This window comes from Labrus mixtus, chromosome 23 (assembly GCF_963584025.1).
Source record: "Labrus mixtus chromosome 23, fLabMix1.1, whole genome shotgun sequence".
Taxonomy (NCBI): Eukaryota; Metazoa; Chordata; class Actinopteri; order Labriformes; family Labridae; genus Labrus; species Labrus mixtus.
Genome location: NC_083634.1, coordinates 9,816,606 through 9,832,947, shown reverse-complemented (window position 1 = coordinate 9,832,947; position 16,342 = coordinate 9,816,606). Strand labels below are relative to the sequence as shown.

The following is a 16,342-nucleotide window of genomic DNA, read 5'->3' as shown; positions in this document are numbered from 1 at the left end:
TGGCTCACCACGAGCCGTTTTATCGATGAGCCTCTGAGTGTTGTGATTGAACATTCAGCTGCTCATCAATTCAAAGCACCACCCTTCCGTTTGTCCATATTCATTACAAAAGCACGAGACGTTATACTGTTATACTGGAATTCACAGAGCAGAGATTTATGCAGTGTGGACGGCTCCAGTGTGATCGTGTGCGATGCGACATCCAACGCTCGTTAATAATGTTAGGACACGGTCTCAAAGTCTTTTATACTGTATTTATTATGTTTCTAAATGAGGCATATTGAAGAATGTTATTTATTCAACTTTATTTTCTGGTTTCTATTTTCCAGTCTTGTGTGTTGATTTGTTGTAATGGTGCATCATGTTGCAGTGCAGTACGTTTAATTTGCAATATTGCACGAGGCAAAGTTTCCCTCTTGGACAATAAAGTACATGTGCAGTTAGTCTAGATTAGCATAAAGAGGAAACAGCTGTCCTTACTGGTTCTTAGGTTTTAAGACTTGGCCTGTCTTTTGTTTTTACACTTTCTTCTTCATTGATTTAGTTCACAGATTCAGTGTTGGAGTGTTACCAGGGACTAAGTTGGAGAGTGGACCTGCAACTCTTCATTTGTGCAACAACTTGCTGGCTCTGGCCCGGGATGTCCCTCCTGTCATCGTCGGACACTGGAACCTTCCAGACCTGCGCAGATATGGACCTGTACCCAACGGGTTTGTGTTTGAGGGAGGAACAAGATGTGGATACTGTAAGTGAATCTTCTCTGCTGTTGTTGTTTTTGTTTAGTGCAGGAACATTGGCCCTCTAGCTATTATTATGCTGCTAAAACTGGTGTTTGGTGCTTTGCAGACGGTCCCTAAAGGCATTTGAGATAATTAGTTATTAGTCTGAAACAGCACACTGTGTGTTTGGGAAGCATGCTTGTGAATTAAAAGAACCATAAAAAGGTCTGTTAAGAGATTTGAAACCACAAACAGTGAGGCTTTGAGGGAATGGGAGGATTTGAATTAAATCATCAAAAGCAAAATGGAAAAGGAAAAATGAATCAAAGCAAAAGTTAAATAAAAGAAAAGAAAGTACTTAAAATCCTGTGTAACGCTGGGAATTCAAATCAAATGTGTGTTTGAGGAAGCAGCAACACTAGCACAGACATCAAACACTCATTCCATCATCTCATGACAAGAGAGTCTCTTGAGTAAAATTGGGCCGCATCATTAGAGATTAATAGCTCGTAAAATCACCATGAGAGCTGTGTTCTGCTTATGTCTTTTTCAAAGAGACTAAATAAACACCGGCTGTGATTCCAGATGATTCATTTGTTGCTTTCATGCAGCAGTGTCTGTGGAAGAGAGGCTCCTTACCAGCACAATGATGACTGAACAGATTAGAAAAGGGCAAAGTGGATACCTCTCCACGTACCTTGTCAGCACTTTGTTGCCTTTGGTTTCTGTTTGTGGTTTAACTTTGTTTCAATTCAGGGAATGCAACCGTCTCAAATCCTGTTTCAGAGAAGGGTTACTAAAACCATTTTACACCAATGGCCTTGGGACTGAGGTGGGTTCAGTTGTAGATCTGCGGCTGCGCAGGTGAAGCCTATAGCAACACATCGACTTTTGGAATTTATATCAAGCTGTGGAGATTTAAAAAAAAAAAAAAAAACATTACAGAAAAATATCTGAGCTAGTTTCCTGTTGATCACAGCAGAACCACCTGCCCCGGAGAAAGAGAACCCAGGTTGTGATTTTTAGATGATGGAGCACTCCCAACTTTGTTGTGACAGTTTAGGAAAGTCATGAAGTGTATCAACATGGACAGACCCCGTGCACTCAGCCGGGTGGTTTTTAAATATATGATTTACCCTTATTATAAAAGAACAACACGTATCTCCATAGTGAAGTCTCTTCACCTGTTGTTTCTGCAGACATTTAGCTTTGTCTGACTTACTTTACACTCTTCTGCTTACACAGAACTGTTATCGTCTTGTCTATAGTCTAATGATAAATGACCTGAAGTCAGTTGTTTATCTCTGCTCTTAAACAGCGGTTTGTAGTTGCAGACAAATATCCGTTCATGATGGCAGCACGGCTGCTTGAGGTATTTTTGGTAGCTTTTGAGAACACTCATCTCTGGTCTTTGGGGGCTAATAAATGTTATTTAATCATCACATTGACTGATGTACTGGCTGATATCAGATCCTACTTTTTTAAGCAATTGGCCTATCAGAGGCATGTATTTGAATGCTATTGTAACAATTTTAGGGCTTTAGTCAACCAAAGAAAACTTGGTCAACTGGAATTCCATCTGTACAGATGTTAGCCTGTCTTCAGCCTGATCAATCTAATAAGTGACAGTGTAGTCAGTGAACCCTGGCTTCAAATTAACATAACAAGCTTTTTGCAGCACCTCGGGGGGGGGGAAAAACCCAAACTTGCATCCTCATGTGTAACGTCTCCAGATCGTCTCCACAGATGTGGATGAAGTGTCGAGTCACCGACAGCCCCAGGCTTATTTAACCCCCTGATTATATTAATAAACAGGCTGAATGCACTGATACTTTATTTCTAAAGTCATACAGAGGTGGAAATGTTTTGCTGATCTCTGGAAAGTTTGGGTATGACGTGATCTCTGATAAATACTGCAGTGTAGTTCCCACCTGGTCTCAGCAGATGTTTTCTGCTCCACTCTTAACTTAACTGTGTGTAGCTGTTAGCCACACTGTTTGTGAATTAGAGTACTTTTTTTGCAGTGGGCACTGTAAGGCGACAGTTTTCCCTTAATGACTGCTTCTAGGCACATTTAAAGGGATACTTCACCCGTTGAAACATGAATCTGTATTGACATTAGGTCATATATGTAGTAGAAATGTGAAATACATTTTGAAGTTGGAGCCTTCTTGGCCGAGAAAAGGCAGAAAGTGTCTTTTTGGCTCATGTGGATGAAAGACACCAAATCCCAGAATGCACAGCACCGCAGGCCACTCCCACTAAGGTCCTCTATTTCAGAAATACTTTATTAATCCCAGAGGGAAATTCGATCGTTAGAGTTTCTCCAAAATATACAGTATAGCAGTAGAAATATAGTAATAAAAACATTTACAGACATATTTACTTCAACACATGAGGTCATTTCCTCAACTGATTTCCAGATTTCTTCCAGAATTAATCTTGGAAATTCCTAACAGAAAACAGACTCTATGTCTGTGTCCATAGGCAAACAGTGAGAGCTCCGACACTACCAGTCCGCCCCAGCTCGAGCCGACTCGGGCTCCTCGTCCTCACCGACGCCGACAAGCAGGCCTTATGTCTCGGCTGCTGAGCTGGCAGCGGCCGGCGGAAGCCAGCAATATAGCGGCGAGACGGTTGCTGCCGACAGGCCGGTCTTGTGTCGCGGCGGCCCCTGCGGCCAGCGACCAGTGGCGGCCATTGGCACCCATCGACCGCAGCAGCCAAAACACAAGACCGGCCTGTCGGCAGCAACCGTCTCACCGCTATATTTATATTTTTTCTCCATAGAACCTGTTAGCATAGCTTCCAAGCAATATGGCGGACGTTAAGTTTTTCGATTTTGGGAGTGAGTTCCCACCCACTGATCTGTGATTGGTCTGTAGCTTCAGTGGTCGAAAATATGAGGAACTAGCGTTGTAGTTTCACACCGCTAACCGCAACAGCTTCCAGTGATGCAAAATTCGTCATTTCGCGTCACTGGAAGCTCCTTTTCAGACTTAGAAATACAAAGATTTCCCATCTCAGGGGAAAATCAGGGCAGGATGCACGACCATTCAAAAATACTACCAGGTTTCTAATGATACAAAGCTTAATGCAAATGGGTGAAGTATCCCTTTAAATACCTGCAACCAGCGTGCACAGAGCTCTGTATTTAACTGCCTGTGTGTGTGTGTGTGTGTGTTGTGTGTTGTGTGTATAAATCAAGTTCTGTTCAGAAAAAACATTTTATTAAAATATAATGATTATGTATAACAAGTAATAATATTACGTTTAATATAACTTAAACTTCCCTTTAGCTCTCTCTCTCTCTCTCTTAATTTTATGGATAAAAACGGCCAAGAAATATGCTGGGAATCCGTTAATATACCTCTGCGGGTCGTCTGTTTGGGAAACACTGGTGCACAATCATCAAGGTTGCGAGCAGCTGCATAGTTTATGATGCTATTATGTGCCTCGCCTTCGTCACTCTCTTCTACAAAGAGAGAGTCCAAAGTCGTTACAGCTGTTTTGACTTTCTTGTTAATACACCCATATGATTAATAAAATGGAAAGACAAAAATAAAATATGTATTTAAATGGTTTCATTCATAATCAATGTTGTTTTCTAACACAATATAACTCGAAAATAAAATACATCCAGTTATTTCCAACCCCTGCAAATAGGCCCGATGGATGAAGCTCATCTTCCAATAAAAGTAACGCGTGCGATTTTCTGACCAATGAGATTTTGGTCGGACGAGAGCTCATTGACCAACCGACTGAAGGATGTCGGCACAAACTTCACTCCTTGGTTTGAAAGAACTCGACAGAGATTTGGCCTCATTGCCCAGAGAACAGCCTCCGGCTTTGAACAACTGTTGTTTGAATCATGATGTTGAAAGGATCTGAATGCCTTTTGCCTATGAAGTTAAACAGTCACATATGGGTGTGATATTAATATGAATCGTGTTTGGATGTCATCATACGCTTGGCCCTTGGTGGTGTGAGAATCCAAATATGATTAATTAAGCTGATATATTTGGCTGTTATTGGTGATTTGATTTACCCACATGAGTAATGGGAAGCATATGATGTAAACGGCTGCAAACCTATTTTTTCCTCTTCGCTCTGGTGTGTTGTTTTGCTTTGCTCTGACTTGGTGGATTGTGTTTTAGAAAAAAGAAGAAAAAAAAACCCAGCTGCTTCATGACAACAAGACACCCGCTGCAGGAAATGATTCAGTTTGTGCACGATCACTCCTGCTGTGACCAAAATTCAGCATGATGCATCACCCCAGGGAAGATGTTTTTGAGAAGCTCTACCTGAGTTATGCTAGAACCCTCCGAGCTGTGTGTGTCCCGGTGATAAGGTAAACCCCAGTTTAAATCTTGGAAAACAAACCATCAGAGCAGATCCCTCCAGGTTTGTGGACACATGATGATCCAGCTGGAAACATGACTCCGAAAAATGTCATGTGTGATTTATTTAGTTTCATTAACCCTTTAACATTCAGCTCTCGCATTCATTGAAAGTAATCAGAAACAACTTGTACCAAAATAAGAGAAAAGGGGAAATGTGTGTGCGTGTGTAAGTAAACATGAAGGTGCATCTAAATGTGTGTTGAAGGGCGTGCATTCCTGTGACATGTAATCTCTCAGCACAGTTTATCCACAGCACAGGGGAGAAGGAGTGCAACGCTGTCAGACCTCTCACTTCTGGTTAAAGCAGCTGTAGAACCGTCTGCTGCTCTGTGTGACCTTTTGTCCCTGTGCTCGCTGGTCCTTTGTCTTACAGGCTTCTCGTTTTTGAGTCTGAACTGAACGCCAAGGCGTTTCTAATGAGTGTCCTTTGACGGTTTACCGTATGCATTGTTCAAATAAAACACAATACAGTTAACACTACTACGGATGACTGTGGCTCAGTTGGTAGAGTCGGTCGTCTCTCAACAGGAAGGTCAGGGGTTCAATCCCCAGCTCCTGCAGCCACATGTCCGATGTGTCCTTTGGCAAGACACTTAACCCCAAGTTTCTCCCGCTGTGTCGCGAATGTGTATTAATGGGATTAGTTACTTCTGATGGTCATTTACTCAGCAGCCTCTGCCATCAGTGTGTGGATGAGTAGGTGTGACCTGCGGTGTAAAATAGCTTTGAGTAGTCAGAAGACCAGAAAAAGTGCTATATAAGCTCAAGTCTATTTACAATTTATTATTCATCTGATGAACCATTAAGGACAGAAAAAACATAAACAAGTAAGAAAACCAGGATTAATACTTTGCTAAACCTGATAGGAACATTTCACTGTTTCAACTGTGAAGACCCTCATGACAGAAACATGTAGCCGGAGAAGGAAATAGAATGAACACCATCTTTACTGTAAATACGCCTTAAGGATATTCATTAACGGACTTGATGAACGATTCATAACTAAAACAATTTAGATAGGAGGCAAGGGAACACTTCAGGCTACTTTCAGAGATTAAGCAGATAAAACAGTTTAAGAAATCCTCACACGTGAATGGGAAATGAAAACATTAATACATTAATTACAGTTGTTAATTGCAGCCCTAATTAAAATAATGTGTTTTGATTTCTTGACAATCAGACCAATTTATCAAGCAGCAAATGAAAGCAGATTTGAAAGCTGTGCTAATCATGAGATGAGAAGGAGCCTTTTTCTCAGCTTCAGGGAAATTATTTTTAGTTCAATCTTTCAGTTCGTTTGTTTTTTTTTCATCACAATGTACCCAAACAAAACCCACAAGGACAAAGATAAAAACAATCCTCATCGTTGTCAATCTTTTAATCATGGCCTTCATGCATTTCATCTTCTGTCATAGTCATTCATTGTTTTGTTTTTGAATCCCCCAACATCACTGTTTGGTTTTGGTGAAAACGATCTCAAACTCAAAGGTGAGAGAAGTTGAGAGAAAAGAAACTGAAGAGCCATTCAAAGCTTTGTGTATGGTCTCAGAAACACATGTCCTATTGGGTTGTTAAAGACCAAAAGTAGAGCTAAAAAAAGATATATATATTCCATAAAACACAACAAAAATCAAAATAAATCAGTAGTAGTATCATCGTAAGTCAGTGATGTATATCTTGTGCTGTTTTTAATATAGTCAGAATAACTTCAACAGAATAAAAAAGAGCTATTCAGACTTTTCGAGCTGTGATATTTGAGCCCCGGTGACATTTTACCTTCATTCTGAATGTCATGGAGGTGGAATGGGGGGGGATGAAGTGATTCCCCCCCTCTGTACTGTCTTTAAAGGTAGAAACGAGGGGTGAGACGGTTACAGTTGAGCCATCGGGGAGCGCAGCCCTGTGTGTGCGCGTCCATCTCTGACTGTGTGTCTATGTGGAGGTCCCGCTGTGCCGTGCTTCTGCAACACCGAAACGCATTGTGAATTCCCAGAGGGGGAAACCAGTGTTACGCCGTCTCGGTATCAATATGAATTTACAAAGGCGTGATGACCCCTGAGCTTGGTTATGGCACTTTTGTGAAGAATAAGCAATCTGAAAATGGCTGAAGTTGGGTACAGCAAACTCCAGAAACAGCCGTTGTTTACATTTTCCAGAGCAAAATAAATAACAGTGACGATACAACTGAAAATAGTAGAATTTGCCTTTGAGTTTGCCTACCTGGATGACTTTACTGTTGTGAGAATAAAAAGGGCACTTTGACCAGCCAGAGAAGATTCCAACTTATTTACACTTCCCACGTACAAACAGGATGTACTAACAGGATGTCATACGTTGTGTTACTTTGTATGGATGCTGTGTTTTCTCTCTCTATAGAGGAGAGAGCAGACGGGTTCACGGGAGTTGTTTTGTTCTTACACTGAATCTTTATCAGGTTGTAACTGAACAAACCCTGCCACCTGTTCTTTGTTTGTTTTTGTTTGTTGTGCTCGAGCTTCTGGCGATGCACCTGATGTTCAGTCACCTGCTGTCAAACACAAGACGTGTGTGTGTGTGTGTGTGTGTGTGTGTGTGTGTGTGTGTGTGTGTGTGTGTGTGTGTGTGTGTGTGTGTGTGTGTGTGTGTGTGTGTGTGTGTGTGTGTCTTCAAGAAGTGACAAGATTTTAAGAGTTTAAATCCCGCCTCCACATATAACGCCACGTCAGAGTAGACGATGAAATACAACTTAAATGAATAAATATGAGCTACACTTAGAAGGTGATACATTTCCAATGACGGCTTGAGCCGAACTTTGACCCCCGCTCACGGCCAGGGGAGTGTTGGGAATGTGATTGAAGTCTGCTTTGATACGGGTGGTCTCAGGGAAGGTGTGACACTTTGACCCTTTTTATTGGCGACGCCTTGTAATGTTCAGCCATTTGTACTGTCAGAGGGAGGTCTGTGGAGCACGACCTTTCACCTTTGCATTCCTGTATCACCTTTGATGACATTTGAAATGAATGTGACAAAAGAAGAGGAAGTGAAGGGGTAATAGATTATTTGGTGACACTTAAATAAAAATGTGTATGGATCACATCCGATTTGTAGCCTTATAATTCGATCCTTGTGTTTACTCTCAGTCAACAGTTTTGTCCTGAATGACTTTAAATGGCTTCTTCTTTTATTTAGAATAATGAAGTGATGATGAGCGAATGGTTAGCCTTGGTTTTGGTGCAGAGAAAACACAATTCATTTGTTGGTCCATTTTTTTTTTTAAACAAAAGAAATTGACGACAATTGTTCTCTTCATTATTTGTCAAATTTATCCACAATAGGTCGGTCTTAATGCTTGGGTTCAGGCTGAAAAATCTCAAAAACATTAGTGATCTGTGGTGCCCAGTTGATGAATTAATGATTGTGGTGGTCCTCTAGCAGCAGGATTCTGAATCTGCTGCTATTTTCTGATTGGGTGGACAGTTTTTTAATTGTCTCAGGCCATTTTCAGATATGTATTCCTGAGAATTTGTAGAGAAAATCATGAGGACTGCGCCTGAAATCCTGCTGAGCTGGACGCTCACACATGCACCTCAAACAAAAGACTATCCCTGTCGGACGGGAGGGGGCAAGACGTGACATAAAAGGAACAACGTGGAAGTGTTGGACGTAGCAACAGAGTCCGCTATGCGATGCTAGGGTTAGGGTTGATGAGAATATTTACCTTTATATCAATGCTACAGTAGTTTGACTCAATCACAATATCAACAAAAGAGCGGAGAAGAACATACCAGCGAACAGAAAACACAATGCAGCAGTTGAATTACTTGCGTGGAAGATCTGGTTGCGCGCTGACAGTCTGTGGTGGTGCACCAGTCACAGGTAATAAATGTCAGCTCCCACTCGCTCGCGGTGAATTCTCCAGAGAACATCCTGCGGCCTTCTCACATCAGCTCACTCAGACCTTCTGCAGAAAAAAATAGCAGGGGGGCTGGCAGGAGAAAATCTAGATAAAGTCAGAGTCTGCAGCTCTCCTGCCCCTGCTGAGATTTTCAGGAGTTTTGTGCGAAAGTGTGAAAGTACTATTAACGTGGCTCTTGAAATTCAGGTCTGAGTTAATGGTGGTGATGACTAAGTGGCACGCTGACTTTTAATCACTCCTCATTGGCTTCCAAACAAATCCTTTTAAATCCACTCATCGATTTATTCAAATTAGCTTAAAGTTTTGTTGCTGAGTCAAAGCCCACCATCACAGAGACAACAATTTTTCTGGTTTTCAGCCTATTTGAAGGCGCCATGTTTCATAGAAATCAAACAATTTGATTTGACAAAGCATGTTGGAGGCTCTCTGTTGGGCTTTAGCAATAATTTAATGAATATTTCCCCCTCCTATTTAAAAAAAACAACAACCTTTGAACCAAATTAGTAATGCTTAATGGTTGATTAAAAAGACCTGCCCTACAAGGTATCAGTCATATTGGTAATTTCAGATGAGGAGTAGATTACCATTTGACTAATTCCTGTCTATTTGCTCTGCTAGTGGATATTTCAGTCCTGTAATAAACAACGTGACACTAATAAAGTCTGCTTTCTACAGGGGCCGGTGTGTTTTTGCTGGCATCTGCTGAGAGCGAGCAGATCAGCTTTCTGTTCGACTGCATCGTCCGAGGCATCTCCCCCACCAGAGGCCCTTTTGGACTGCGGCCAGTTTTGCCAGGTCAGTACTCGAGGTGTTTAAAGCTGGGTGGCTGAACAGGACTGAAAACCCAACCGTGTGTGAGAGAGGAAAAGATTAGTTTTTCAGATCATAATTTAAAGGGAGAACGTTGATCTCTCTGTCATCATTATATGGATAATTAGCAGCCGAGTTGTTGCCAAGGAGTATCAGTAAACATTAAAGTCAACACTGGCCATCGTAAGGGGAGCAAGCCCTCTCTGGCTCCCTTCCTGTGCCTCCAGGGATTTGTCGTAGCTTTTAGGTGTGCTGCCTCTCTGGAATCCGTCCATGTTTGGCTGAATGAGTCAGAGGATTCCTCCGTGTGCTTTGATGTTACTAAACTATGACTGACAGCTGTTTTTTTTAAGGTAATTGGATAATCTTCTGAAGAAATGTATAATTTTAGTTAAATCCTAACCCCTGACTTAGGTGTACTGTGTCGAATGTGGAGCCTAGTGTCTCTTTGGTCGTCAGTAAGAGGATAACTACTGTACTAACTCTGATTATAACAGTTGTAGTCTATGTATAGTTGAGGTTGTAGTGCCACTGTTGGAGTGTAAGCTGGATGATGGGCCCACTTCCAAACAGTCATTAGGCTTCTTTTACTCCTGTAACAGCAGGGTTGTCTGGCAAGACATCAATTTGTCAAAGACGGTGAGGTTAGTGTGTTTAATGAGCACACTGAGCTCCAGCATGTCTGCCCTCAGCTCCTCTGTTCTCCTCTTCTCCTGACCCATTTGTCAAAGCTGGACAGCATCTGCCTGTTTATTTGCCAAAAAGACAATTGTATTTCCAAATGCATCGCTTGTTCTTCTGCGATTGAGCGTTTTAGTGCCGTTTACCACGAGAATGTTTTTGATCTGATTTATTATCAGAATCACTTGAAGCCTTAGGCAGATTTTTTTTCTCTGTGAGAAGACTAAACCTGTTATTTCTCTGTAGATGACTCCTTCACCATAAATAACAGACAAGGTTAGTAGCTAGCTTGTGAACAAAGGAGCATTTAGCAGCGAGACAGAACAGACATTTGAGGAGTTGTCAGAAACCAAAAAGAGTACAAGGTAGAGTGAATATTGGATTTATTTTTACAAGGTGGTCACAAACACTAACAATAAAACACTTGTCTAAATAACTGATTATGTAGCTGTGTATCTTGGTTTGTTACAAAACTTGTCAAGGGTGCACTCACACTTGGCAAAGTTGTCCCGTACCGTGCTTAAGCAAGATTGTCCTCCCCTCCCTCCTCATTCCCCCGCTGGCCTGCACTCACACTGCTCCAGGACTAACCGGGCCCGAGCACGGTTACCTCTTGAACATAACGTCGTAATACAACGAACGCATGGCTTTATGTGATCATGACGCGTTCTTTGGACTCTGTGGAAAAAAAGAAGGCATGCATGGTCGAGTCCTTGTCCGCACATCGGAGAACACCACAGAGAACATGACGGCTACTTTACTGACTTTGCGTCTCAGTTTGAGTCATTTCAGTCAGATACAGCCAGGACAATACCTCTGCTTGTGCTCGTGCATGAACTGTACCGAAACAATCACACCTCTTCCATCAGTGGCAGGGCCAAGGAAGCGCACCGTGCTTGAGCATGGATCGGAGCATTCACACTAGTCAAACGAACTGGACTTTGAGGGTGAAGCGTGGCCGGTACGGTACAGATTGCCCAGTGTGAGTGCGCCCTAAAAAATCCTCACAGGAGCTTTAAAGTGTCCAAAAACGGTAGAACTGTTGCTTAATACAAAGACCCATCAAGAAAAATGGTCTCATCCCGGTACCTTATGTATGTGTTTCCTTCTATTTCTGTTATTTTAATAACACATTTGGAGTCTACATATAATGTGACTAAAGCGCTGCTGTCCCGCTGTGCACTTTCACACCTTCCATTTTCCACACTAGCAGGTTTTAAAGCATTTTCTCACTCAATCTGCAACTTAACAGGAAATGTTGACCGGGCAGCTGTGGGGGCTTGTGGGTATTCTGGTTTTCACACGTCTTGCCGCCCGATGGCAGGTTGAGCTCATACTCCTATTATTGCGGTGCGTACTAGAATAAATAGCAGGGAGGATGTCTGGGGGGAGGGGGGGTCAAAGTCAACAGTTCACACACAAGCAGAGCAGCCAAAGCCTCCTAATCACTCCGGGCATGTGTGTAACCTCATCCACAGGATTCCACTGCTGCCGCTCTCCTTCATTTCATACTCGGTCACCCACCACCACACTCCTCCACCCCCCCCCCCCTCCCGTACCTCCCCTTCATTTCATCTCATCTTATTCCTCCCTACTGCTCTTAATCGTGTCCCTCGTTTTTACTTGAGAGTCACATCACAGTCCTTGTCCAGGTCTCTGTCCTACACAGGACCCTGATGAAACAGATCCTCCTTTTATTTTGATTAAGTGCTGTGATGTCCCCAGGCTTCTTTAATCTGTCTGTCACCCTCACACGCTCTAATGTGTCCATCTCCCTCAGCCTTCAACTCTCCTGCTCGGTGTTTCAACCTCGTGGATATTAAATATATATTATGACTAAAGTAAAGTTTCAGAACATTCAACTGAAAACGTTGCAGAGTACAAAAAATAAGCCGCCAAGTGGACGACAACATTTGAAATGTAGATTACAATTGCCGCTAAAAAAGAAGTGGGAAAGTTACCAGTATAGGAAATCTGTTTGAGTTATCGTTGTATGCTGTTATGTGTAAAACATGCGTAACCGTAAACCGTGCTAAATTATGACCAACTTATACTTATACTCCCCTTCATATTGTTTAGCAAAAATCAGCTGTGTTGAACCCTTTTACATAAACATAGACATTAGATCATGCAGTACACAGCTCATAGTTATACAGCCATCATAGGACAAATGAGCTCCTCTAACTTTAATTATTTTTGCCTTTAAAAAAAGATAGGACAGCTGAAAAGCGACAGGAAATGTTGGAAGAAAGAGAGTGCAGCAAAGGGCTGAGGTGGAATTCAAACCCACATACTATCCAATACATACATCCAATCCTCAAGTGTGTGAATATCTTCTTACTCCAATACCCAGCACGTTCCCTTTGGATTGGTTTGGTTTGATCCATTTTGCTGATGTGCTGGTTGTTACACAGGCGAGGATATATGCTTATTTGAGATCAGATGAGGAGAACATGTGAGGCGGCAGGTTTGAGAGTTGAATCTCTTATCAGGAGCAGGTAGTGGAGATTTAGCTGTAAACTCTAATTTCTCTTTTTCCCAGCTTTAAGTGTTGATTGTGACTACAATACTGTCTTTTATTCGTATTCAGTCACGACAGGCTCTGTGTAATCTGTCTGTGAAAGTGTCCTTTGTTTATGCTGGAACATTTGGTTCACTTTAATTAACGTGCAGAGCACTTGATTCTTAAACCAGAAGTATTCAGATCTTTGACTGAGATGTTTCTGGCTAGAATTTATTACAAGAACTTATTACAAACATCAGCCTCTTGATTTTACACGTGCAACTTTTCACACATGAATACAGCAGAAATGAAGTATGTCATCTGTAAATGTCTCTGTGAGTCATGACTGTCTACAATGAGCGAGAAGCCAGAGTCCTGCTGGCTCTGTTGTTCTCGTAGCCGTGTTTACATCATGTTTACATGGACGGACAGCCGGCTCCTCCCCTTGTGGACAAAAGCTGTTTTAGTCAAGGACTAGAGAGAAGAAGACGAACATACTCACTGCTTATTTAAACGTCTAGTAAATGTTTTTAGATCATGGTCATTCTGTGTAAATGTACATGCAATGTGAATCTATGGGCTAACTTAAGTGTGCTAACATTAGCCTGCTGACACAACAATGGTGCTCAATTGAGTTGACAATCATTATTGTGCGGTCTATTTGATAGCTCCTTCGTGCGAATGCGAGGGGAGAGGGGTTGGAGGTGTGTCGCTGGAGGAGTGAAGAGACTTCAGTATGGAGGAGGAGTTGCCAAACAACAGTTTGTTTTGTTTTCATGCTGGTGCTCAGGGGCGCCATCTACTGGATCAAAAAGTTGCACATTCTTCCTTAAATGATTGTTTACATTTTCCCAGTTCTGGTGGACGGTTGACCTTCAAACTATTTGTTTGAAGTCGAAGTGTTTCTGAGGCCACATAACTCTTTTGAAAATGTGAGGTAATATCTTTTTTAGATTACTGGGCTGCCTTTGAGAAAAATCTGTTTCTCAGCAGGAAACCCATCAATGTGTTGATGGGGCTCTTTATGTTTGTTGAGCGTTAATATTTTAGTTTGCTACAGAAGATTTAAAAAACGAAGAAAAAAATCAATGTGTAACAGAAAACTTCAAGTCAAATGTGAAAGTTAAAATATTTGAAATCATACCTTTTAAATGTTTTAGTTCGACATGAATCATTAAAAATCAGATGTTTGTGAGATGGGCTGAGCAGGGCTGTTAGAGAGGCATGTTAGAGAACTTCAAAGGGTAATTTATATAACCACCACACTGTGTACGTGTATGTGAGACAGAGGACACAGAGGGGTGAACTCACTAAAGTCATCCATTAGTTTGTCCTCCTGATCCATTATGTGTTTGAATCCGAGGACACTGGGGCGCTGCAGGTTGATTCTCCACATGTACGAAGTGATCTGGAGCAATCTGTAGAGTCCTGATACATTTCATTAATAACTGTTAGAAGCTCTAATAGAGAAAAACAGAATCGATCCCATGACCTTGGTGCTCTTAGGGTACATTAGATCCTTGAACAGCACCGACAGTCTTTAGCCAGAATGCGTACCGACACCAACACGTGGTAACGCTATTTTTAAACCCTGTAGTGCACAAATACTGCAAGGTGGTCCCCTGTGTGGCCCTCACACCTCACAGACAGAATCAAAGTACACAACACTCGAGAAGACAAACGTGCACACACCGACATGTTGTGGCTGCTGTTTCATTTGAATGAGGCCATAAGAAGAGGAGTGACACCACTGGTTCCCTTTGGTTTAGCTCGATATGTTTTCACAGCGCTGTCACTGCAGCTCTCATCTTTGTTGCCCATGTTAGCAAGATGCCAAACTTGCCTTTTTGTTACGAGATAGTTTGATGCAATTTGAGCTTTGGATGCTCTCTCTTTGAACAGACCCCAGCTCCACGCAGACGAGTTCGGAGGAGAGGCTGAACCACGAGGCCCAGGAGCTGGAGAAGCGACTGAGCATGCTCTCACACAGGAGCAGCACAGGTAAACGATGTCATGTTAAAAACAGTAGAACGCCACTAAAAGTTACCACACACTCTGCTTCTCTTGTTACATAATAATAACCAAATCATTCAGAATTGATTACTGCAGTGATCTGCTAATGAAAAAATAAGATACATGGGTTTTTAATTAACCTGTACTTAGACGTTAATTAAGTCTGCAGATGTTTTTTTCATCACAATCGCCATTTATAACGAGGGAGAAAGGGGTCTGAGGATAAACAGGTTAGTTATGCTCTTTGTTGAAAGCATTTTTTCCCCGGAGAGGTCGAGCAAACAAGTGAGAAGATGTAACAATATGTACTTAAAATTAATCAATAATGAGATCATTTTGAAGAAGGCTACTAGATAGACAATACATCTCTGTGACAAAGTATCATATTATGTACATTTTATCTAAAAGGGATCCACCAACCAATAAAACAAAAGAAAATAGATACTTTATTGATCCTGAGGGAAGTTCAGAGCATCTAGTAGCAGCTTAGAAAACACACGATATGAAACATTTGTTACACCTAACAACACCCCATGTCCTCCCTCCCTGTATGTATATATGCACCGGAATAAAGATTTAAAGAAACCGTACATTTAGGAAATTAAACCAATACCAAGAACATTTACATTACAAGTGCAGGAATAATAATAGAAACCAACGTTCAATGTAAAACACAGTTAAAATTAGACCAATACACTTACACTAGACCTTTCATTATACAGATGCAATGTACAGCAGTGTATGATAGCAGGTAATGCAACTTTTAAATGAGTCTGTGCATACTTAAAGGTGAAATATTAATAATATACTATATGTCAAGATTAACATTAAAGTGTCCAACTAGAGGGTGTCTCTTTAAGACATCTGTGCAGCTGAAAAAATGCTTTTAGTCCAAGAGTCACTGTGTGCTTCCCTCCTGCCATAATAGTGAGGTGTTGTACAATCGTATAACCACGGGGAAGACAAAGTGGAGCAGGATTGTGACAGCAGTCTGCCACTGAACACATTCCTCTGCCTGAAAGTGAAGGTGCTGTGCAGTGCAGAGGGTGGTGGGCGTTGTCCAGGATAGAGAGCAGTTTGTGTAGAGTCTTTCTCTCTGACACCGTCACCACAGAGTCCAGCTCTGTGCCCACCACAGAGCCAGCCTTCCTCATCAGCCGGTCCAGCCGGGCCGCATCTCTCCTCTTGCTGCATCCTCCCCAGCGACTTGTCAGGGTTCCCATGCGTCCTGGAAAACCTGGAGAACAGTTGACCAAGTTTTTCAGTCCTGAAAAACACCTGGAAAATCTCCTGGAAAATCACGTGTTGTCTTGGAAAT

At 41.9% G+C, this 16,342-nt stretch overlaps 1 protein-coding gene across 4 annotated transcripts in view; it reads left to right on the top strand.

Moving 5' to 3' along the window:
* The window catches only part of LOC132958441 (protein Dok-7-like), a 41,723-nt gene that overhangs the window by 5,749 nt on the left and 19,632 nt on the right, over positions 1 to 16,342 (top strand). For all 4 annotated transcript variants that reach the window (XM_061031271.1, XM_061031270.1, XM_061031272.1 and 1 more), the window contains exons 4-6: positions 545 to 745; positions 9,693 to 9,812; positions 14,914 to 15,012. In XM_061031271.1, the coding sequence (XP_060887254.1) occupies positions 545 to 745; positions 9,693 to 9,812; positions 14,914 to 15,012 (420 nt within the window). The remainder of the gene's footprint in view (positions 1 to 544; positions 746 to 9,692; positions 9,813 to 14,913; positions 15,013 to 16,342) is intronic.